The sequence below is a fragment of the Acomys minous genome (assembly GCF_964271855.1).
Source record: "Acomys minous genome assembly, chromosome: 8".
Lineage (NCBI taxonomy): Eukaryota > Metazoa > Chordata > Mammalia > Rodentia > Muridae > Acomys > Acomys minous.
In genome coordinates, this window is record NC_140489.1 from 31465042 (window position 1) to 31489264 (window position 24223).

Below are 24223 nucleotides of genomic sequence, written 5' to 3' on the forward strand. Positions count from 1 at the left end.
TATCACATGATGGGTTACAGATCTGCAGCAGTTGGAGAAATGTAACGCCATTTCTCAAAATGTCAAGGTATTCCTCAGCACTGTAGAGCAAATGGCTTCCAGGTTACACAGACTTGAGATGCTGTTTTAGCGCCTCTCGGAGGACAGGCTCTTCAGAGTCTTTAATGTGAGCCCTTCAGAACTGGCACCTGAAGGCAGCGTTCCTCAGAGCAGTTAGAGGTGGAAGCCTGTACATTCTGAATACACTGTGGGAAACATGGTCCCGGTTTACCAACTGAGGGTGGGAGACCTGCCCAAGCTCACACAAATCGTGAGCTGAGGGGAGAAGCAGCTTCCCCCTTGTAAATCTGGCCTTCTTTTTGGCATATCGCACTGCTGGTATGCACCCCACAGTCTGCAGAAGCCCACATTGCCCAGCAGACACTCTGAGATTCTCTCTTTCAGTAGCGATGACAAAGATGAATGGGCTGATCTCCCGGGGAGCCCTTCAGCTGTCCTGGGCAGGGTGGGGGTGGGGGTGGGGATGGGGAGTCAACAGGGAGGCAGGAGGGTTAGGGAGGAGCTCCTGGGGTACTTAAAAGAAGAGTGGATTTATGGGAGGCTAATTCCTGGAACAGATGTGAAACCAAATCCTTCAGAGCCCACTCCTGCCCTGCTCTTTCAGGAAGGGAAAGGAGAGAGCAGAGTTACCCCGCTCTTCACCACACCAGGCTTTGGCGGCACTTTCAAACCTCCCATGACCAGGGCACAGGCCTCTCCCTGCTGCTCCACCCCCTTCCTACACTGCTCCGGGGAGAGGCTGTCTGCCCTTTCCTCCACCTGACACCATCAGAGGTGGGGACATGTGGCAGGCTTCAGACCTCCTTCACCCAGGACACAGCTGTGCTCTGCCCGGAGCCAAGAGGAAGCAGTTGCTTGTAAATGTGATTTAGAATCATGATAATTCAATCTGTGGATAGGGAGAACCAGAATTACTTTAATTCCAAGTGCCCTCTATGAGAGGCCACAAACACAGAAAATGTTAGACTGCTAATGGTTGAGGACTTCATAGTCCTATGAACCAGGGCTTGTGAAAGAGAGACAGATGAACTAAGGAAAACCATATGATCTTGGCCAGGTAACAACACTACCTGTACAGCAGAAAACATACATGAGCACACACAGAGTGCACATGTGTACGAACCTATGTTTGTGCATATTCATTTCCCCTTCTATCACAGCTGCTTGTGCCTCAAGTGTCAGAACAGAAGCTCACTGGTACGGATCAGGCTGACTGAAGCTCATGGCTCCTTTGGAAACATGGAAATGCAGGGTTCCCTAATGACATGGACAGGAAAGCCCGGATCCCTGGGGGAGTCATCAGCAGGCCCTGTTGCAATATTGATAAAGAGATTTATTGTGGGGGGGGGAAGGGGAAGAGGAGAGAAATTAGAGGGCACCCATGCAGAGAGAGAGAAAGAGACAGAGATAGAGAGAGATAGACAGAGACAAAAACAAACAAACAAATAGGGGGCCAGTGAGAGAGCAAGCTCCAGGTGGCAGGCAGGTCACATCTCCTGTGCGCCTGGCGCAGATGATAACACTGGATGTTGTCAGGACCCTAAAGGCACCGGAGGGCAGGCCAGTTGCATTGTGTGCATATCAACATAACAGACTCCACTTTTTCAGAGCAGGCATGACTGCAGCAGGCTAGCCAGGAAAATGTCTGGTGCTCCACAGAAGTCAGCTCAGGAACAGCCTGGCCAGCCCTGGGTCACTTAAGGTGTCTCTAGGAGTCACCTTTCAAAGATCAAACCACTTGTTCAGCCACAGTGTCTTGTGGCCACTTGTTCAGCCCCGATGCAATGCTCAGGCAGCAGGGCTGTGTGGTGGGAGGGATTATCAGGGCAGGGAAGCGGGTGGGGGCCAGTCAGCCCATTCTCAGCTGCTCCCTCACGGATTTGGAGCATGAGGTGAAGCTTAAGGCCCTGAAACTGTAGTCAAGGTCCCCTGAGCTTTGGGTGGGCTCAAGCCACAGAAGTCCCCTGGAGCCTGACACCTTTCCAAACAGGGACATGCAAGTGAGGCAGGCCCAGGAACAGCTGCTATGTGCCAAATGCTTGCTTGGCAAAGCGAAACACTGAGGTAAGTTGGGGGCCCAAGCCTTTCCTCAATATTCTGTAGCACACCTAAAACAAAATGCACAAATCCTGTTGGATAAACCTAATTATGTTTCATGAATAGGACATGTTAAATAAGCATTTGCAAACAAACCTTTAAATTTCTATCAGAAATTGTTTTTAAATTTTTATTTATTTATTTATTTATTTATTTATTTATTTATTTATTATTTTGGTTTTTCGAGACAGGTTCTCTGTGTTAGCCTTGGCTGTCCTGGACTTGCTTTGTAGACCAAGCTGGCCTTCAACTCACATTGATCCGCCTGCCTCTGCCTCCCGAGTGCTGGGATTAAAGGTGTGCGCCACCACACCTGGCTGTTTGTTTTTTCAAGACAGGGTTTCTCTGTTTAGCCCTGGCTGTCCTGGACTCACACTCTGTAGACCAGGCTGGCTCACAGTGATCTGCCTGCCTCTGCCTCAGAGTGCTGGGATTAAAGGCGTGCGCCACCACAACCTGGCTTAAATTTATTTAAGATACACTTTTTATTACACTTATGTGCACAGAGGCATCAGATCCCCTTCAGGAGGTTCTGAGCCCTCTGAGGTGGGTGCTGGAACTCTACTATGTCCTCACAGAGCCGTCCATGCTTTCAACCTCTAAGCCACAGCTCCAGCCCTTGATTTGCTTTTGCTATAGACTGTGAGTATGGGTTAAAAAAAAAAAAAAAAAAGTAAAAAGTTTACTGCAGACACCAACGGCCTTTTGTTTTGAAAGAACACTCAGTAGATCAGGCTGGCCTGGAATTTACTACACAGCCCAGGCTGGTCTCAAACTTACGGCAATCCTCCTGTCTTCTACTTCCAAGTGCAGATGTGCGAGGCATGAGCCACTGCACAAAGCGCTTTCTGCTCTTGATTTTTAAAATGTTTAATTTTGGTAGATGTTACATCCTTCCTCCTCCCCCTCCCCCTCCTCCTCCTCTTCTGAGACAGGGCCTCCCTCAGATTGCCCAAGATGACTTAGAACCCCGACGATGGGGCAGAGAGGGACCTTGAACTCACGGCTCCCCTGACGGGGTTACAGGTATGTGCTATCTCTGGCTGTATTTCCCATCTCAAGTAAATCCATTCACTTAAGAGTATACAGTCTAAGAATTTTTATTATAGAGTTGTGTGACTACCACAAGAAAATCGAATCTATGGGAGTTTTCATTGTTCCAGAAAGTCATCCCATTCTCTGTTCCCCAACCAGCCCAGGGCAACCACTAGTACTGTTAGTCTCTATGGAATCATCTATTTTGTACAGTTGTTCATTTGAGTTGGTATCTTTGCAGCTCAGGGTGTCCTCATCTCAGAATCCTCTTGCTTTAGCCCTTGAGTGTTAAGATAACAAGCATGTGTCATCACACTCAGCCTGTAACACTTTACATCGATTGAACTGTGACATGTGGTGCTTTGTGCCTGGCTTCACTCGGTGTTTTCAAAGCATGCCGAGATTGTAATGTGCATCGGTATTTCATTATTTTTTTTACAGCTCTGTGTATACTATATTTCATTTTTTATTATCTGGTAAACATCAGGCTGCTTCTGCATAATGGCCCTTATGAGTAATGCTACCACACATTCATGCACTCAAATGTACCATCCCTTACGGGGTGGCCAGGTTAATTGGTAACTATGTATTTAACTCTGGGAGACTGCCAACTTTTTCCAAAGCAGCAACACCGAACAGCCTCATCAGCAGTGTGTAAAGATTCCAATTTCTCCCCATCTTCACCCACACTTGTTATTACCTAGCTCTGATTATAGCCACCATCCTGGGTGTGACATGGTTTTGATTTGCATTCTCTTAATGACACATCTTTTCTAGGTGGTTATTGGCCATTTACGTATGTTCTTTAAAGGGATGTCTTTGAAATCCTTAGTTCATTCTAGAAATTGCCTGTCCTTTTACTGGAGTTGTAAGAATTCTGAATATATTCTAGATAAAGTCTCTTGCCATATATATGTTTTGCAATTATTTCTCCCGCTCTGTACCTTCCTTTGTGTGCTTTGGTGTGGTATATGCATGCGTGCATGCAAGCTCATGTGTCCCATGTGTGCAGAGGCCAGAGGAAGACAAGAGGCATTCTGTTTTGCTTTACCCTGTTCTTGTGAAACAGGGTCTCTCACTGAACCTGGAGCTACAGTGGTGTGTAGCTAGCCCCAGGGGCCTGTCTCTGCCTACTCCCCTCACTAGTGCTGAACTTGAACTCAGGTCCTTATGCTTGTGCAGCAAATGCTCTTACACATGGAGCCATCTCCCAGCCTCCCCCTTTCTGGTCTGTACCTTTCCTGATGGTGTCTTTTGAAGCATACCATTCAACTTTTTTGATGGGGCTCACTTTAATTGCATTGTTTCATGTGCTTTATCAGGCCATAGTAAAGAAACTGCTCCTTAGTCAGAGCCATCAAAATGTACTTATAATATACATTCTAGGGGCGTTAGCATCAATACTTGTATTTGGACAACTTGGGGTTAATTTTTATGTACAGCATGAGCAGAATCCAACTTTATTCTTTTGCAAGCAGACAGTCCACTGTCCTGGGGCTATTTGTTGATGAGACTATTCTTTCTCCACTGTACAGTTCTGGTAGTCTGGCTGGCAGTCAGTGGCATCAGAGCTAGGTTCATTTCTGGACATTTAATTCTATTCTACTAGTTTACCCTATGGCACACTTATTATTGCACAGTGCCTGTATCCATTACTTTTAACTTCTCTCTAACATTCCAGTGCAGTACTGTGGAGTAAACGTCTGTTTTGAGTTATCATTACTTACAAGGCCACACTACCACTCTTCTTTTTGGAGACTCTCAGTGAAGATTTGAGCACAAGAAAGCTTTTCTTCAAATGAAACAGGGGTTGTTAAGAACTTCTTTCAGTTCTTACAGCAGCCACACTGTGAACAAACCTGACGGCATTTGTAAACAGAATTTCTAAGGTGACAAAATAAGCTCATAATGCAGGTCTGCAGAGGTCAGCAGTCTAACCACCCCCTGTGGCAGGACATCCAAGAGTGACCTGCACAGAACTCAAGAAATGGACGTGGCATGTCACTGGGATAGTGTACCAAGAAAATGGTATTATTTCAATGACCAAACACCCATAGTTGGGCTTTTCCATCTATGGCTCATTTCCTCCTTTTAACTCCGCCAGGAAGATGGAGCCTCTCAAGTGTTTCTGAAACCTCCAGGGAACAGGAGCCCAGTGCCATGTGCTGGCCAGGACATCAGCAAAGAGGGGTCAAGAACTGTGGCTCAGCATTAGGAGCACTGGCTGCTCATGCAGAGGACCAGGGATCAACTCCTAGTGTCTATAGAGTGGCTAACAATCATCTATTATTCCAGGCCCAGGGGATCCTGTAGAAAAATTTTAATCCAGCAACATGGCTGCTCTGATCATATCCAAAGATGTTCTAGGTCTGTGTGGTCTGGCTGGATTGTAGACACGACACACACCTTTAATCACTCTGGCTGGAATACAGACACGCCCTTCCTTAGTAAACACCTTTAATCCCAAACAATGAAGGTAAAGGTAGTTTGTAGAAGGAAGCACCCGTGTTTGAATCTGATGTCTAATTGAGTGGCAGAAAAAGTGAGTGATGAATCAGAGAAAGATTTGACAGAATGCGTCAGAGATAAGATATGCCCAACTCTCACAAGAACAGACAGGAAAGAGAAGCTACTTAAGATCGGTGCAGTAGAGACAGGACAGAGTAGACAAGACAACGCAGTAGAGTGGAGTAGAGTTCCGCAGAGAAGACAGTGCAGTTGAGGTCAGTCAGATGGGAGTTCAGCTGAGGGAGTGCAGTGCAGCAGAGCTGAGTTCGTTCGTGAGTTTGTGCAGAGGCAGTTAGTTGAAGCCAGAGAATAAGGAGACAGAAGATTAGAACCAATAGCCAGAGTTAGTTTGAGGCCAAGCAGAGCGATACGGTGAGGAGGTGAGAGAAGCCAAATTGCATCAGTCAGCTTGGAGAGGAGTTTGAGCCAGAACAGCTCAGTCGAATCAGCCAGCCAATGCTCAGAAAAAACTAGAAATGGGTGGGTGAGCTTACTCAGCAGTAAGTCTTCAAGATGACAATTATATCTGGTGAATAAAAGTTACTTTTACAGGATCCAATACCCTTTTCTTATCCCTGTGGCAAAATAGTTACTCACATCAATTTTTTTTCTAAAAAAAGAGTTAGGTTATAGCAAGACAGCCTGCCCTACACACGTTTGCACACTGCCAGAAATACCAGAATGAACACGCCTTTCGTGATGATAGCCAGACTCTGCAGGAAGAGCCAGGCCAGACTGTCCAGCAGCTCAACTAGGAAGGGAAGCTGATAAAACTAAGCCACTCGAGGGGCCCAGTGCTCAGAGGCAGGGTCTGTGTCTGAATTTCAGCCCCACCACTGTGTGCATGGCTTAGGCAGGGTACCTAACTTCTTTTTTCCCCATGTTTCTCTCAGGTCACTGGCCTTTTCTTTAGCACTGGGCGCATTACACACAGCCTGCAATCACTTTGGGAATGTTAACAGATTACACAGAACATACCACTGACCACGTTGACACTCTAACTCCTAGTTCAGCCTCATAAAGCTATGCACACTGGAGCGCAAGCATCCCGGCTTCACTCTTTGAAACTGTAACCTGAGTTCATTAACCGCTAACTCTCCACCTTCTTCTCTAGTCCTCGGTGGCCACCACTCTACCAGCCTGATGGCTGTGGGCTGGACTCACTGGGGTTGGACCCGCACTTGTTATCAGTAGAGGCGTCTTTTCACCTGTACCGGCCATTTGTAGTCTCTCCTTTGGAGAAATGTCTACCCAAGCTCTTAGTCCATTTTAAAACTGGGTGGATCATGTGGAGGAGGAAACTGAGGCTCAAAGAAGTTAATGGCCTAGGGGAGGGGAATAGGGTGAAAGCGGGAGGGAGGAACGGGAGGATACAAATGATGGGATAACAATTGAGTTGTAATCTGAGTAAATTAATAAAATAAAATACATTTTTAAAAACTTCAAAAAAAAAAATAAAGTGAGCCTAAAATGCTAAAATCAGGGAAAAAAAAAAAAAGAAGTTCATGGATGTACAAAGTTGCCAATTGGGAAGTAATAGAGAGTATACTATACTGGTTGACCTAACTTCAGAATCATGTTCTTTCCACCTTGTATTCTGATCTTTTGAGAGCTTAGACAGGGTTACTGACAGGACAGTAATAATGCCATAAGGGGCTGGGCGTGGTGGTACACGCCTTTAATCCCAGCACTCGGGAGGTAGAGGCAGGTGGATCTCTGTGAGTTCGAGGTCAGCCTGGTCTACAAAGTGAGTCCAGGACAGCTAGGGCTCTGCTACACAGAGAAACCCTGTCTGGAAAAAACAAAAACAAAAACAATAAAATAAAATGCCACACAGGACTGAATTTAAGTAAAAGTGGAAGGTGTAGAAGCCAAGAGAGCTTAGGTTTTGTTCTGAGACTCCTACAAACAGAAATATGGAGTACACTGCTCAGAACCGTGCTGATACATAGATTCCATAGGACATTCGACATCAGTCATAGTTGAGGGCAGAGGGCAGCCTCCAGCATATGTGGTATACAAGGAGACCCCTGACAAATTCATGTGAAGTCCAAACTCTATGTACACACAGCCCTTCAGTGTCAGAAGAAAGCCCCACTCAGTGATAAAACCTGGAAAGGGCTCTAAGGTGTGTAGAAGAGAAAGACAAGAGGAAGGATAATGCATCGCCAACAGACTAGGCCTCAGTGACTTTGCCTCTGACAGTGAGGTCCTTGGTGTGCGTGTCCTGCTGTGACGGTCCTCATGAAGAAACAGCACTGGAACAAGCAGGCTCATGGTAGGGTCAGGAATGCAGGCCCGAGGGCATTATCCAGAGTAGCCATCAGTGGTTACTTTATAGGAAATAGTTTCACAGAGCCAGAAGAGATGGGACATCTAATTTTGAAGCTTGCTTTATAATAAAATGTGTCATTAGATTTTGTCTTCTGAGATTATTCATTTTACTTCAAGACAGAAAAATAGAATTATTTTCCACAAGAAAATTTATGTGATTATGCATTATTTGTTTTAGATCTCATATTTCAAGGTATTAAAGCATTTTGGGTGATCTCTTGAGGATTTAAGAGACACATGCAGTCTAAGTCTACCTCCAATTTATGGTCTTATTGATGAGACAAATGCCTAAAAACCAAGCAGTGATAAGAGATGCCAAAATACAAAAAACTGTTAAACTTGATGATATAAACTGTTAGGTCTCAAGGGCCAGAAAACTGACAAGATAATGAATTTTTACAAGCAAAGCTTACTGGAGGAAGAAAAGTCTGACTGGGTCCCCCAGGATGAGAAGGGTCTGCAAACGTACACAGGCATCCAAATATTAGGAACATAAACAAAGGAAGGAGGGTGCCATTCATGTCCTCAGCAGGATGTCTGAAACTCTGCTGCATTCTGCATACTACGCTGGGATTTCACTGGACCCAAGTTCTGCCTTCTATAGATTGGCAAGGTAGTCAAGCGATCCGTGAAGGCTGAATGTGAGGACAACAGTCAGGGCTCTGCTAGGACAGAGTCAAAGACACGAAGTCAGATCAGGGAGGGAACAGGAGAGGGTTGGGCAAGAGGGAAGTTGCTAAGCCCAGACAAGGAGAGAGATGAAGAGACAAAAGGAGGGAGGGGAGAAGAAACACACACACACACACACACACACACACACACACACACACACACACACACACACACACGACACTTGGGATCCAGACAGCAGAACCTATTTATGTAAATACAGCACCAGGACACAAAGGCCACATGATGTGGAGACAGCCCTTCTGCCACCTGCTTCCCAACCATGTGGGTGCATCATTTTCATGCAGTGAGAGGCCAGGTCTCTAAGTACTTGCCTAAGTGACTGCTAGCCCGAGAGATAGTCTAGGACACATGCAGTCCCTAACGTTCTCTAGGCAGCCACTATCTTACGGCTGAATTATGAAACTGCAAAGACTCATGACCGGTTTTGTGCTGTCATGGTGCTGTCTTTACTGACACGCAGCATATTTTTCCTGCACGTACATCGTGTCAGAAAGTTGCCAAATGAAACACATTTCTGGGCTAGCTGGCTAAGAGTAATATTACTTCATTCGGTGAACTCTACATAAAGCATGCTAAATAGTTACTTTGGAATAAGAGCTAGGAAAAAAAGCTTGATTTTTCACCCTCCCGTAGTTTCTTTTTTTTATTTTTATTTTTTGTGGTACTGGTAAAGCAAACCTGAGCCAAATGCATGCCCGGTAAGTACTCCTCAACTGAGCATGTCCTGTCAGGTAATGAGAACTCAAATTTGTATTCTGTTTCCTCTTTGTTCTGGCTAACATAACACCCAGGACTAAGTTTTACCTCAACTGTAGTTTATTTGACCTCTGATTTTAAAAAAATTTAATTTTCTCATTTCTTGACTCTGAGTTTCCCTTCATAGTTCATGCTTTTGTTTTATTAATACTTTGTGACTTTACGCTAGAGGTGAAGTTTATGTTGTACTTGTCTAGTTATAATCTCATCTGAAAGAGGCTGCCAGCAGCGCATAACCCGGCCTCTTTGCCTCCTAGTCTCATGCTACACTAGCAGCAGGCTGCCATGTGACTGGAAGGCAGCTGCCACCGAGGAGGGAGCTCTGGCCACCAGTGGGCATCTGCTGGCAACTGAATGGTAAGAGTTCTGATCCTGTCTGAAGAGTGGATACAAAAATGGAGTACAATGCTAGGTGGGGCCATCTCATCAGTCCCCCAGTGCTGAGAGCCTACAAACTGTACTAGGTAGTAACAGTTTGGTTTAAATCAGATATTATAATACAGACTTTTCAAGAAGCTGCTCTTAGAAATAAGACTCTCCTCAACCTTTAAACTTGTTCGCCCTTCTCACTGCTATGTGTATGTTCACATATTTACCCTTCCTTGTGTGGAGGATCTGACAGGTCAGACGTCTGTATCTGAAGGCGTCACAGATGATCTGGCCAGAGGAATGACTGGGCTAACAGAGTCCTGCTGCACTGCTCAGTCATGTGGCCACTTTTCATGAGCCTGGTGGCCCCTAAGAGGACTGTCTCTTCTCTGTGTGTATTTATTTATTTATTCATTTTTCTGGTCTTTTGAGACAGGGTTTCGCTGTGTAGCCTTGGCTGCCCTGGATTCACTTTGTAGTCCAGGCTGGCCTCGAACTCACAGCGATCTGATGCCTATGCCTCCTGAGTGCTGGGATTAAAGGCATGTGCCCTCACGCCTGGCCTTCACAGAGGCACACTGGAGGCTTCTCTCCTTTTGTGCATATGGTATGTGTGTGTGTGTTCATGTGTGTCAGTACAAGCATTCCGACTCTTTGCGCTAATGCATGCACCAGGCTTGCTAGCTCTCTGTGTGTACCTCTCACCTTGCTGTGGAAGGACTGGGGTTACAGGCATGCTTTGCTGGCGCTATGTGGGCTCTGGGGACTGGAACTCAGGCTTTGTGCTGCACAGAAGGTGTTTTACCCACTGAGCCACCTCCTTGGATCTTGGGGTGTCTCCTTTCTTAATGACCAAAAACCTACTGCAGACGACTCAGATCCTCTGCATAAGGAAGGGTTAAGTATTTGCATACATGTATAACAGAAAGAAGGATAAACAGATAGAAACAAAGGACCAGAGGAGAATCTTCTAAGAGCAGCATTTTTGGAAATTTTCATATTATAATATCTGAATTAAAAACTTATGAATGGCTCATTATCAGTTCAGTTACAAAAAAAACTTATCAAAATTTAAAAATCTATATTTGGACTTGACACCTATCTGAATTTCTATGGGAAGTTACAAATAAATAGGAAGGAAGGAAGGGAGGGAGGAAGGAAGGAAGGAGGGGGACAAGAACCTGCTCAAATATTTCAGTACAGGGACAGGAGGGAGGCAAACCTCCTACTTAATGACAAGAGAATAATAAATAAAAGCACTACAGCAACTTAGCACCAGCTGACTTTCCTCATCACCTGAGAGCAAGGCTGGCTTTCCTGCTTACATCCCCATGTTGTGCTGGGGTCATAGCTTATGTTTTACTGATGTGGCCCATTCAAGCAGCTCCTCTCTGGCATCAGGTAACTGCATTACCTAGATTAGGCTAAGAGCAGGGCGCCCACGCTCAGATGGTGAGAACAGAAGTCGAAGTGACGACTGTTTTAGTCTAACTAGGGATGCCTTCCACTCTGAGGACTGGAGGGAACCTAATTTGAAAGAGCAAAGAATAAATATCAACACCAATCATGTCAACAGGACAATCTACTTCTTCACTCTCCAAGCCCTGCAGTTAAACACCTACACTCCCTGGAACCCAGCTCCATCTCTGCAGATCAGGTGAGCACAGTTGTAAATATTCCATGAGTAAAGCTTGCTCTTTCCAAAGACAGGCATGGCTTAACATGCCATTTTCTTTCTGTAGAACTTTTTGGAGCAATTATATCCTAAAGACACAAGGGTGGTAAAGCAGAGGTACGTGGCTGTAACAAGCATCCCATTAAGACTGGCAGAGAGGGGTGTGTGTGTGTGTGTGTGTGTGTGTGTGTGCGCGCGCGCGCGCCTGTCTGTCTGTCTGTCACTGGCTGTGTGACTGGCGGCTGCACTGCTAATAGGGGAAGACTCACAGGGGAAGGCAACTTTATACTGCCCAATTTAGGGATACAAGAACAAACTGTATCTTCTTCCACTCAAACTGAATGGAGGTTACACAGGGCCACACAGTTCTGCTACAAAATGCAACAGCAGGTAGAAGTCTAATGATCTAGGGTGCCAGGCATTTTTCCAAGACCAGTGTGTGCTTCAGTAATACAGCCTGAGAATGAGGCCACCAACCTCCCTTGTCTCTGTAACAAGGCAGTGATTGTTAGTGCTTGAAGAAGCATCACTCCTCTCTTGGGATTTGGCCAGCTCTGCAAAAGACAGTATCAATTTTTAGATGTTATCTTTCCCAGTAGCTTATTTCTCAATCCATTTCAGAAAAAGAGCTTCTTGGCTTTCTTTCAAGCAAGCCAGTCCCCGTTGGGCGGGCTCTTAGATGTACCCCCCCATCTTTCCTAAATTGAGAGCCAGGTGGCCTCCTCTCTAACTTCCAACCAGGGGGTTCAGCTATACCTGAGCTTTGTTTCTCAATGTAGAAAGAGTTACTAACTGCAACAAGGGCAGCCTCAGGACAGGGGTGCGTGGGCTTTCCCTGGCTGGCAGCCAGGCTAGCGGGCCATGTACACTGCTTAGGTACCACTGTGTGATGAGGCCTATCACAGAATGAATGCTTAGACCGCAGCTTAGAGCAAGCGGGGAGATATAAACTGCACTAATAATTCTATTGATTCTTGGTGCTGCAAATTAATGCAATTCTTCCTGCTGATGTTTGTTCTGAGAATGTACGTGTTGGCCATGAAATGGAGACGTCAGTGAGGCCATAGAAGGAAGAGGGAAAGGAAAGGCTTGGGAGGAGGAAGCCGGGTAGACTTACAGCTCCCAGGGATGGGCATAACAGTGTGTATTATAATCACCGGTCAGAAAAACAAGACAAAACAAAACAAGAGTGCTGGTCAGTGTGCAGACAGGAGCTAGAGGAAAGTCTAGGCAAGCACCTTCGCTGGTGTCCTGGGCAAAAAGAAGACTTATCAAGGACACGGTTTATCCATTCTGAATAATCTCCAGCGTTCCAGCTTTGGAATTCTGAGGTACTCACTAGATGTTGGGAGCTGGGTCAGGAATGACTACACAGGGGAAACACTTTGGACTGGCATGGGAAAGTCTGATAAAGAGAGTTGTTGGAGATACAGACCTTGGCCTGGTTGGTTTGCATATAAAAGGCATATTCTGGGCAACTTGGGGCTATATGCAGGACTGAATAGCCTTGACGGAGGTGGTCACTTTCCTAGTCTGCAGGGACCCCGAATATCAGAACACCGAGAACACAGAAAATACAGTTAGCATAATATATATATTTATATTATATTGGTAAAACAGATATACAGGAGCTAAAAAGACAAACAGTATGTCTGTCTGAATGTAAACTGCCTAGGGCAGCACAGAGGGCTCTTAGATGGGCTTTTGTTCCCAATACCCTCTGTAGAGTTCCCTCAAAGAGGACAGCTGGTATTTCCTCAGCATTATACAACGCACTTTGCAAACACAGCACATCTTCTTCAGTCTGTCATGTCTGCCTCTCTAGCCTGTATAAGGCAGGCTTCGGGGACTGTCACAGCTGGTGATGTTGCTCCTCAGTAACTGTGGGTACAGAGACCTCTGTTCGCCACTGTTTCACAAGACTGCTGCTGGAATGGCGTGGCCTCCTCACCACAGAAGCTACTTCTCTGTTCAAGGAAGGCAGCCCACTGCTGAGGGGTGATATGAACCAAACTGATAGTTTCTGCAGACACCAGGCTGGTGGGCCTGCCTGGTACTGTACTGCTCACCGGTGGCTGGTTTCTGAGCCTATGACTGAGGCTGGGCCCATGCTCATGCACCCTTGGTACACTGTCTCCCCACCTCAGATGTCCCAGAGGATGGTGAGCTCAAGGTCAGCAGGACCATGTTTTCATAGAAGTCTAGGTGAAGAGATGAGCTTTCTCAAGGCTGCGCTGCTGACAAGCCTACACTGCCAAGGGCTGACTCAGAGAGGACTCCAGGGATTGCAGGAGAGGGGCTCGAGGAAAGCGATACTACTCGGCAGGCCCAAGTCTCACAGACCTGGAAACGGAGGGACGCCAGCACTCCTTGGCAGGCCATCGGTTTGGTTTGGAGCTGGCTGTCACATTCACCCTTCTGGATGCCAGTATTCTAAAGGAGATCTTGACCTTCTCGCTCAGTTTTCTATACTTTACAAGTTGTTCATCGTAGGACAGTGTGCTTAGATAGAGCATTAAAATGCCATTGGCTGAGAGCTTCCAGAATTTGGGGTGTTTTCGGTTTCTCTGGTGCATTTTGGTAGATGATCAAGTCCTGGATTTGGTGTTCCTGTCTCTCGGCTCATTCCTTTCTGGAGAGAGTTTAAATGGGCTGGGGAAAGATATTTGAAGTTTTCTGATCCAATGTAAATGAACCCTGTGGTGGGTAAATAACTTCCCTTTCTCCTTTGCACTCCTGGGGTATTTTAATGAATACTGCTTCTCAAAGAAGTTTATAAAATCTCCCCCAGAGGTAAGGAGAATATTAAGCTCATAGGAGGTGTCCATTAATGCTGAGTGTGTGGGAAAGAAGAGTAAGTGAGCAAGGAAGAAAGGAGCAACTGTGGGCTTGAGGTTTCAGGGACATTTCTGTTAACTTGAAGGCTATAGCTGGAATAGAACACTGAGGGTAGGGAGCATTAGTAGAGTGAGGACATAGCCTCACAAGGCCAAGTCTGGCAACTCCTTAATTGCATAGGTTACCACTGGTGGTTAGGATGGGGTACAGCTTGTTTTGCCCCCAATTACCGGGTGTATGCTTATTAAAAACTTGTAACAACCACAATTATCAACGTCACCAAAGCCTTTACGAAATATTTATATTCCCTTTCCATCTCAGTATCTCAAAGTCCACAAACCACCTACCCCTAGTCAGCAAGCCTTTCCTGGTAATAAACAATCTCTTTTGAGATAACTGCTCTTGGGTCTTAACAGCATCTCTCTATTCCCACACACAATGTTACATTTACCTGTGAGCCTTGGTTATGGCTTTCATGTTTTTGATTTGTCTTAAAGAGACCCTGTTTGTTTAAGCAAAGCCTCCAATAACAGCAAAGTTCTTACTGCCACAGCGCCACCTTCTGGGAGGCCAGTACAGTAGAGAAGCTAGCTGAGCTATGCACAGCTCAACTTTGACCCAGGTTTGAAGTCATCCTTATGTGCTTTATTTTTTATAAAGTCCCACCTTGACTACCTTTCTTCTTTGTTGCTGCTGGGACCTGACCCAGGGCTTCATACATGCTGAGCATGTGTTGTATCCCTGAGCTATGCCCCTAGCCCCTGCTCTGCATTGCATTTCTTCTTAGCTAATAAATCCCTTGCTGTGGTACAAGGTCAGAAAATGATAACGACAAAATACGCTCTTATTCTTACTATTACCTTAAATTGTCCCTGACTTCATCGACTTTGATTTTCTCTGTCCTATAACTGTAGCAAGAGCTCCAGACTGTGTGGGTAAGGGTTTGGATCTGGCGAAAATAACTTGGGGAGCTTCCAAAGATCCTGAAAAAACGAAGGAAAAAAAAATCCCACTTAACATTGTATATGATCTTGTCCCAAAGGGTGACTGGTAAAATCCCAAACTAGGCTGAGGGAATCATTGTCCTCAATGTTGTCACCCTGCTTCCTACCAACACCAACCCCACTGTCTGTCTTCTGCTTTGGAGGGGCCAGCACCTCAAACCTTACCCTCTGGCCCTGTAGAGAGGAATGTTTGGGGAGGTTTAATAACGGGCATAGAAGTTATAGCCCCAGACAAGGAGGAAGTGGAAGGAAAAGAAGAGAAAGAGGCATCGGACACTAAGGCTACTTCCCAGGAGCACTGCTTATTTTATTCTTAACTTCCTATGCTCAGACCCACCAAGGAGCCCCAACAACTACAGAATGTATGATAAAATAATAATCCGATAATGAAAACAGGTTTCTCTAGGCAAATACGTCATATGGAAATTAAAGAGACTTCCAGGTCCTAAGGGTGTAAGTCCCACTGGATTTACTTTATAGAAAAGCAAGTTCATTTCTCTTGTCTCAAGACACAGGGGAGTGGGTGGGCACAGTCACACTGAGGGGCTTTGTGCTGTCCCCATGAAGAGCATGGGGACATTTCACAAGGGCTGGACACAATAAGTATTTAATAGGACATGGCTTCTTATTTCCTGTAAATGACATCAATCACTGATTTTCAGGATTGCAAGGTCCCATCATATCTACAGGCCGACAGGAGCCTAAGGCAAGAGTGTAGGGCAGGAAGAGGCTGCAGGACAACCTGCTTTACAATAGGGAACAGGTGGGCTGCGCCAAGGGCAGAGGGTGTGGCTGCAGGTCGCTATGTTAATGGAGCTGACCTCAGTTATCTAGTTTGCCTTCTTCGCTGTTTGAGTTCACCATTAGCACTTCATAGCTCAAGAAGAAACACATGGTTATAAGGAAACCAGTGAGTTTGGCTTCAGGCTGAGGGCCCTCAGTCCAGCTTCCTTCTCAAGTTTCCAAATCTCCCTGCCTTTCACTGCAAGCTTAGAATACAGGAGCCCAGGCCCTCAGCTAGGAGAGTGGCTACTGTACCTCAGGCACATAACAGAGAGAAGGTAACTAGCCCTCCACCAGCAGTCAAGGGCTGTTTTACCACTCAGAGCGGGATGAGCCCCTACCTTGTTACCTGCAAAGTCACACATTAAAGTGGGGCTAGCCAGAGGAAGGAGAAGGGTCAAGGGTCAGAAAACAGTCATGAGCTCACACTTATGGACTGTTAAGATACAAGGCAGGGCTACAGGTATGTGGAATACGGCTGAGGAGAGTAATATGGCACTGTTGTGTTCTCTCTCCCCCTCTTTTTCTCCCTCACCGGGAGTAGCCCTGTATCCTTTCCACAGAGCACCCTTCTGAAGTCCTAGAGGAGCTTTTAAATCTAATTGCTGTAGAGATCACAAGCTGCCTTGCTCGAGCACTGCCATCTGGGGCAGTTACTCACTAGCTGTGGCCAATGACACGTGCGCTGGGAAGTCACAAAGTGTCAGCTCTTACTAGTTTCTGCACCTCAGTGTTTCTTTAGTATCAGGAATACCAGAAGGGTCACAGACACCAAATCCAACAACATGTAGAGCTAGAGCCACAGAGTGACAAAAGCAATGACTATCTATCTGGTGAATAAACAAGGCTGGTACCTTAAGGGGGAAACAGAGAAAATGGCTGATGAAGAAGAAAGCTGTGTGATCTGTGGTTTATGCAGAACGACTCTGCCAAGACCCTCTACAGAATGTCCTCAGGGGCCATCAAGCCGCCGCAACATGCCCCAGTTGATCCTTCACAGTTCTAATCCCCTTAGCCAGAGAGCACACAGAGCTCAACTCCACACGGCTCAAGCTCCTAGGCCTTGCAAATGTCTCCAGGTTACGGGATGCAGAGGGGCAGGGGGTTCTAAGTGCTGTGACCCGGAGCACTTAGATTACTAGTCATCACTTTTCTCCATCACAGCTCCAGGTGCAAGTTTTACCTCCTTAAAAATAGCTGCCCTGCTCTCAATAGCTTGGGGGTGTTCTCAGTGGCAGGGTACCTAGCACATGTAAGGCATGTTCAACCTCCAGTACAAAACAGCCAACACTACGATGCTCTAGTACTCATGAGGAGGGTCCTGAGTAGAGTCATTAAGTATCTTCTGAACTCAGGTCCCAAAGGTGTGAAGGAGAACTAATTTTTACGCTCTTATTAGAATGGTAATATGGCCCAATAAACTGGGTACAGGAGGAGTCCTTCCATACACTGCTTCATTTAATCCTCAGAATAAAGCAGTGAGACACTTGTAACCATTCTCACGCTACAGCCCAGCTTCTCAGGGAATGTGCAGGGGCACTGCCACTCCTTGTCACACTCCCTGAACTCTGCTTGACCTCCTCCAGAGCTTCTTGCAGCTGTCACGATGATGACAAGTTCGCTCCATGGCTTATGACTGGCCCGGATACCTCCCCACTTTTCTCGAGCATTCTCTTGCTCATACCCCTTCCCCAGCCACACTAACAAATGGAGTTATTCCTGGACCTCCTTTCACCCCACACTGCCCTGCTCCTTGTAGGTCGCCTATCTTCAAGTCTTGGCTTAAATATTTCCTTCTCAGGAAGTACTCCTACAACTAAAAGATCCTGGATTCACTCCCTGGGTATAAAACTGCCTTGCCACTTAGTAGCCATGATTCCTCTACACGTAAGTAAGACAGGGCTCTCAGTTCTTAAGATTTGTACACTTGACAATGAGGCTACTGTAAAGCCCCCAGCACACAGCTTGTGATGTACAGCAAAGTCAATGTAGTCTGTTGTCATTCCCCAAGTCCCCAGTGCCAGAATCAACCTCAGAATCCCCTGGAGCCACGCCCCATGCCTTTTCCATCTCCCGGAGTCTCTTTCCAGCTCCTCAAGCAGAGTGAAGACTGTTTTGTTTGCTTTGTGCTGTACGGAGGCCACGTGCTCTGCTCCATAGTAGATACTCAATAGTGAATGTTAGCTGACTTGAGTCAAAGTGACTTTCAGTTTTCTGATAAGTGTTGTCTTTAAGAAGTACTATCCAAAAAGACTCTCTGGCTTACTGCTGCATCACTTGCATGTATGCACCTACAACAAAAGGCTCCAGGCCCTGCAACTGGCCTTTAGCATCAATACAAGACTCACATCAAAAACCAGACATCTAACTCTGGATGCAGGTACAACTAATATGCTGAGTCTTAGTTTCCGCACGTGAGAAGAGGTGGGAGATGGATTGCATGAAGCTGTTGTAAGGGTGAGAGATCCACCACATAGAAATACTCTGTGTAGTGAAACTATGCAAACACAGGGAGTGTGCACTCAGCATTACAACTTTGAGAGCATTCTATCGGACAAGGATGTTGCATTTACCTGATCTGTCCCAAACAAATGCCTACCTGGGACAGCATTATTATTCTAAAGAAAAAGTATATCAACATACCTATCTGCCAGTGCTTTCAAAGCCTGGCCATTTGTTCTTTGAGCTGAAGCTCTTAACAGGGCAAAGGAGAGAACTGCTAGATGCCACCTTCCTTGCTGCCCCTCACCCCCACCCCAGAGAAGAGCTGGCACAGCCCACTGACCTGTGGAGCTGGCGATGGGCATGAAGGCTGCAGGGTTAAGGCTGTTCTGGAGTCCGTTCAGCTGCCCTTCTGCGGGGGACCCTCTGAAACACAAAGGAGGCTGGTGAGAGCTGCAGGCAGGCAGCTGCTGGTGGAAGGCAAGGTCAAGGGCAGACCCCCAACGGCCTGCTCTCTTGCTCTCGGTATTTCTTCTCTTTGGAGGACACTCCAAGCTTCTCTTAAGACTTTTTAAAAATGTCATATTCCCACAGATGACTTCTTTCACCAACAGACATCCATCCGTCTCCCAGAACATTATATATTTCAAAGCTAACCTTTTGTCTGTTCTTTATTTACTGCACTGTCTTACTACTCAATAAGTCGCCATTTAGCAAATGAATACATTCACTTCTGGTTCTGACCTAGCTAAACCATGCTCTTTAAAGGCCACACTTCCCATAGAGCAGTGGCTCTTACAGCTCTTACTGGGAAGGGAGGGGCAGGCTTGGTCACCGCCACCCTGCCCTGGCCATCTGTGACTAGCATGCATTGTGTTGCCTAGTGAGTAGAGGCAGGAGTGGCACTAAACATTCATTCTGCAGTGCACACTCAGGCTGAGACACCCCTATATGGCACCTCCCCGCAGGCCAACTCTGGAGGAGGCAGAACATGACACGTGTCCCCAGCATGCCTCAGAAAGTCCGTTCTGGCATGATGGCAACAGATCTTCATGTCAATCTCCCTGTTAATGGCTCTTACAACTTTCTGTCATTATTCATTGCACTCAACAAAATTATAAGTTTCAAAGTTATAATTATCAACTTATATAGATGGTTGCATCCTATCTGTCATCTTGACTGGAGCATAAGCTCTTTGAGGACAGAGACTATTAACAGCCTTGCTCGCCCGGTACATTTTGCTTACAGTAGATAGCTAATACATATTTTTGGACGAAATCTGACCCACTATGCCTATAAGCACATATATTTGGTGGGGCCATCCGCCTTGATTTAATTAGTATATGGAAGTTCTGACTGGGAGATTACAGCTATTGTTTGCTCATTCCTCTGGTTTTGTTCTGTTGAGCATTTATCCAACCCAGTCTTTGGAAGCCCCTCCCCCAATGTGGCTTTCCTACTCACTAGTTCACATAAAAAATGTTTTTTATGGGGCTGGAGCGATGGCTCAGAGGTCAGGAGCACTCTGTTCTTCCAGAGGTCCTGAGTTCAATTCCCAGCAACCACATGGTGGCTCACAACCATCTGTAATGGGATCTGGTGACCTCTTCTGGTTTGTATATGTAATAAATAAAAATCTTTAAAATTTTTTATATTTATATTTATAAAAATGTCTTGTATTTCATGATGTGGTGCAGCAGACATTAAAGCAAATACATAAGATGTGAATGTGCAATGGGTGTTAGGGAGCAAGGCAGAACTGATTAGGAGAGAAGGGAGCAGGGAGCCTGCGTTCACTGGCAAAGAGCAAGGTCAAGGATGACCTTTCAGAGGAAGTCCTATTTTAGTTGAGTCATAACATTCTGAGAAATAGGTGCTGGCTCAGAGTGGAGAGGAGGGAAAATACTTTTGTGAAGAAATAGATTTGTTCAATGATTCTGAGCCAGGAACAGGCTCACACTCTCCTGAGAACCTCTGGGGACCAATAAGGAGAGGGTGAATATTTAGTTCAGTTGAAAAAGAAGTGCTGGGAGGCCTAGTAGGGCCTTTTCCTTGATGGAAGTAAACACAAACAAGCCACATTAAAGCAATGTACTTACTTCAGGATCAGCTGAGGAGGGAACAGCCGGGGCTTGAACTCAGCTCCACTAAAGAAGCCTGTGTGTGAGCAGTAAAAAGGGAGGGTCTGTAGAAGAATCAGGAAGTGAGGTGCCAGACAAAGAGAGGAGACCCTGGAAGCTTAGACCTAGTGGGTTCTGGGTCCCCCAAATCTCTGAATCTTCTTTTTTGCCTCTCTGGGATGCCCACTCACTTTCTCCTTTAACAGGCTTTATGCTGTTCTTCTGCCAAGCTCTGCAGGCCCCTGTGCCCAATTCCCTCCTCCGGCCTCCTTCCAGCCCCAAGCACCACAGGCTTGGAGTCGGGAGCTTAAGGTTCTACAGTTTCTGCCATGGGGCCCCTACTCCTCTTTGATGGAGAAATGTGTCCACAGCAATTCAAAGGGAAAAAGCTGAGTGAAATTTTCCATGGAAACACTAGCATCCAAAATGGCTTAGGTCTGTTATGACTGCTTTGGCATTCTACGGGTAAACACGCTTTTGTTGTGCTAACATCATTTCCTTGGGAAAATACATTACAGCTTCTGAGCAACCCACTCTGAAGCACAGCTAGTCAGGGGTGGATGTGTTCTTTGCTGCTTTCCTAGGAGTAAATGTACTTCACGGATATTTACCTAAGAACATAGGGATGATGATGTCCTAGTTAGCTTTACCTATCAACCCGATGCAGCCTAGAATCATCTGAGCCTCAACTGAGGAACTGCCTAGATCAGATTGGCCTGTGGAAGGAGTGGAGTAATTGACTCTTAACTGGTGTAGAAAAGCCAACACACTGTAGGTGGTACCATCCCACGGCAGGTGGTCTGTCAACTATATAATAAAGTCAGTATAAGTTAGACTGCAAGCCAGCCAGCTTCCATGCTTCCTGTTGTACCTCTGCAGCTGTAAAATGAGGGGTTTTTTTTTGGTAAAAGGTAATGAAATGAGACCTGCCTTCAAGGTCCTGCCTTGACTTCCTCAGTGATGTCTTGTGATCTGGAACTATAACCTCAAATAACCCCTTTTGCCCCCTCCCCCCCCCAGAAGTTGCTTTGGGTCAGTGTTTTTAATCACAGCCATAGAAATAGCAGTTTTGTCTTTTCCTTGTCTCTACCCCTCCTTGCTTCTCCAGTACACAAGATGTAATCAATGGTCTCAGGCGTCCCAGCAGCTACCCCACTCCCGTGCTTTCCCCAGCCCTCTCTGGCTGTCTTCAAGGTGGTTACTGTTCTTGGGCAACAGCATGACAGAACCACAGAATGTTGAGAGTGAAGACCATTAAGGTAAGGGACATCAAAGCCCAATGACAGTTGTCACACTAAGCAGACACCCATATTATCACCACTGTCATTCAAACAATTCACTAACGAGAGCGTACTGTTTTCATTTAGGTAGTGGGTTCTCTGGGACTTGCCCATAGCTACCACCCACAGAGGAAAGACTAAATGTACCCTCTGCAGTCTGAGACGGGAATCACTTGTTCCCTGTCTGCCTGTCTATTTCTCTTCTCTTTCTACCTTTTCAGAAGTCTAAGAAAGAACCTGTTGCAGGCATTCTTCTAAAGGAATAGGCCATCAAAGAAGCAGTTCAACAATGAACTACAAATAATACTGCTGTAAGATAAAATACTGTCTGTGTTCATCCCTTTGAAAGACCTTGGTAGGACTAGAAGGAAGCCTTGACTTGGGGAATTTAAAGCAGTCAAAGGGTTGTCCAGGGGTACCCTGGCAGCATGAGCACTCCATGCAGGCAGCCTGTACACTCCTTGGTACAGGTCTTGGGGAATATGGTGAGTAATGGCCCTGTGATCCACTAGGCCAGCGAGGCATCCGATGTCCTTTTTGGAGCATCTTTAGTTATTCTTTGTGTGGTTTCCTCTGCTCTTGCTTCATGTAACCTTTGCTGAAGTGTTAGTCTTCCCTTCTGGGTCTCCTCCTCTTACTTCACAGGCTGGCTACAGTTTGTGCTGGATACATCAGGTTCTTTCCAAGACTTTCCCCATCTTTAACTTACGGGTACTGGTCCCTGAGGCCAATGCTTTAGAGTGAAACAGTTTACTTGGATTCATGGCATCACCTCAGAAATGCTTTTTCTTAGAAGTGTCTGAGGGTTTCTATTGCTGTGATGAAACACCATGACTAAAATCAAGGGTTTATTTCAACGTGCGGTTCCACACAACAGCTCATCATGAGGGGAAGTTAGAGCAGGAACCCACAGCAGGAAGCTAGAGGGAAGAACCGAAGCACAGGTCATGGGAGAGTGCTGGCTCCTCCTGGCTTGCTCATCTGGCTTTCTTCACATGCCCAGGATGGCATCACTGATAGTGAGCTGAGTTTGCCACATCAGTCAGTAACTAAGGAAATGCACTACAGTATAATCCAAGTTTTGGTTTCAATATAAACTCAGTTGTGTTATGTAAATATGTTTTTGTTTTAATCCCAAGTGTGGGATGTCAGTTTGAGCTTTAGTTTGTCCACTCCTGTGCACTGTCTCCTGCAGGGCGTGGCCTTCCTCATGTGGTACAGAGAGGGGCGTGATGTGGTCTAGGGCTCTGAGGATATAAATGAGAGCCCAGAGAGAGCTGGGGTGGGGGTGGTGTTGGCGTGCGGTGTGTAGCAGTTTGAAGAGACCAGAGACAGACAGTGTGGCAGTTTGGAGCAGACAGATGCATTGAGATGCTATGGGGTTCAGCGGTTTGGAGGAGAATGGTAGCTGCATCTGTAGTTGATGGAGACTGGTATGGCCCTGAAGACCCTTTGACCATAAACAGCTGGGAGAAGTAAAAGGGCCCCCTCTCCCCACTAACCTCCTCTCTCCTACGTACATATGGGAAGTTGAGGCCTAAAAACCCTCAAATAAAGTAGAGTTTTTAAAAAAGAGCACTACGTTTCAGGTTTGTTTACAGGCAAATCTTAGGGAGGCATTTTCTCAAGTGAGAGTCCCTCTTCCCAAATAAATCAACTTATGTCAAAGTGACAATAAGCTAGCCAGGGCAAGAAGGAAGGCTCTACTGAAGAAAATGCTCAGACTGTACACAAAGCCAGAGCTTGAGATGCTGACCATCTCAGGACTGAATGACAGTGGCCTGGGTACATTTGGGAAGGTTCCCGAAGACACCCCAAATTCAGTCATTTTTTGCAGAGTGCTACTGGTGGGGCTGGGGAGATGGCCCAGCAGCTAAGAGCACTTACTGCTTTTGCAGAGGACCACAGTTCCATTCCCAACACTTATTGGGTAACTCCAGCTCTAGGAGATCTGATGCCCTCATTTGCCCTTCAGGGTACCCACACACATGTGCATATAATACATATTTTTAAAATATATATGTTTTTCTTGAGACAGAGTTTCTTTGTGTAGGCTTGGCTGTCCCGGAACTCACTCTGTAGACCACATTGGCCTTGAACTCACCGAGATCCGCCAGCCTCAGCTTCCCAAGTGCTGGGATTACAGGTGTGCGTTGCCACCACTGCCATCACCACCACCTGGCTCATAATTTAAAAATGACTAAAAAACCCACTCTCCCGCAAACAGTG

At 46.1% G+C, this 24223-nt stretch overlaps 1 protein-coding gene across 17 annotated transcripts in view; it reads right to left on the reverse strand.

Annotated features, from left to right (window-relative positions):
• Nucleotides 1-24223, reverse strand: part of TTLL5 (tubulin tyrosine ligase like 5) — a 238117-nt gene that overhangs the window by 15302 nt on the left and 198592 nt on the right. For 14 of the 17 annotated variants that reach the window (XM_084791597.1, XM_084791586.1, XM_084791585.1 and 11 more), the window contains 2 exons: nucleotides 18938-19020; nucleotides 15226-15348 (listed from right to left, as the gene is read on the reverse strand). The exons of 1 other annotated variant lie outside the window; for it this stretch is intronic. In XM_084791597.1, the coding sequence (XP_084647723.1) occupies nucleotides 15227-15348; nucleotides 18938-19020 (205 nt within the window). In that variant the 3' untranslated portion in view covers nucleotide 15226. Of the gene's footprint in view, nucleotides 1-13122; nucleotides 14180-15225; nucleotides 15349-18937; nucleotides 19021-24223 lie in introns of those variants that run through there. 2 more of the 17 variants (XM_084791591.1, XM_084791596.1) reach the window with 2 other exon arrangements.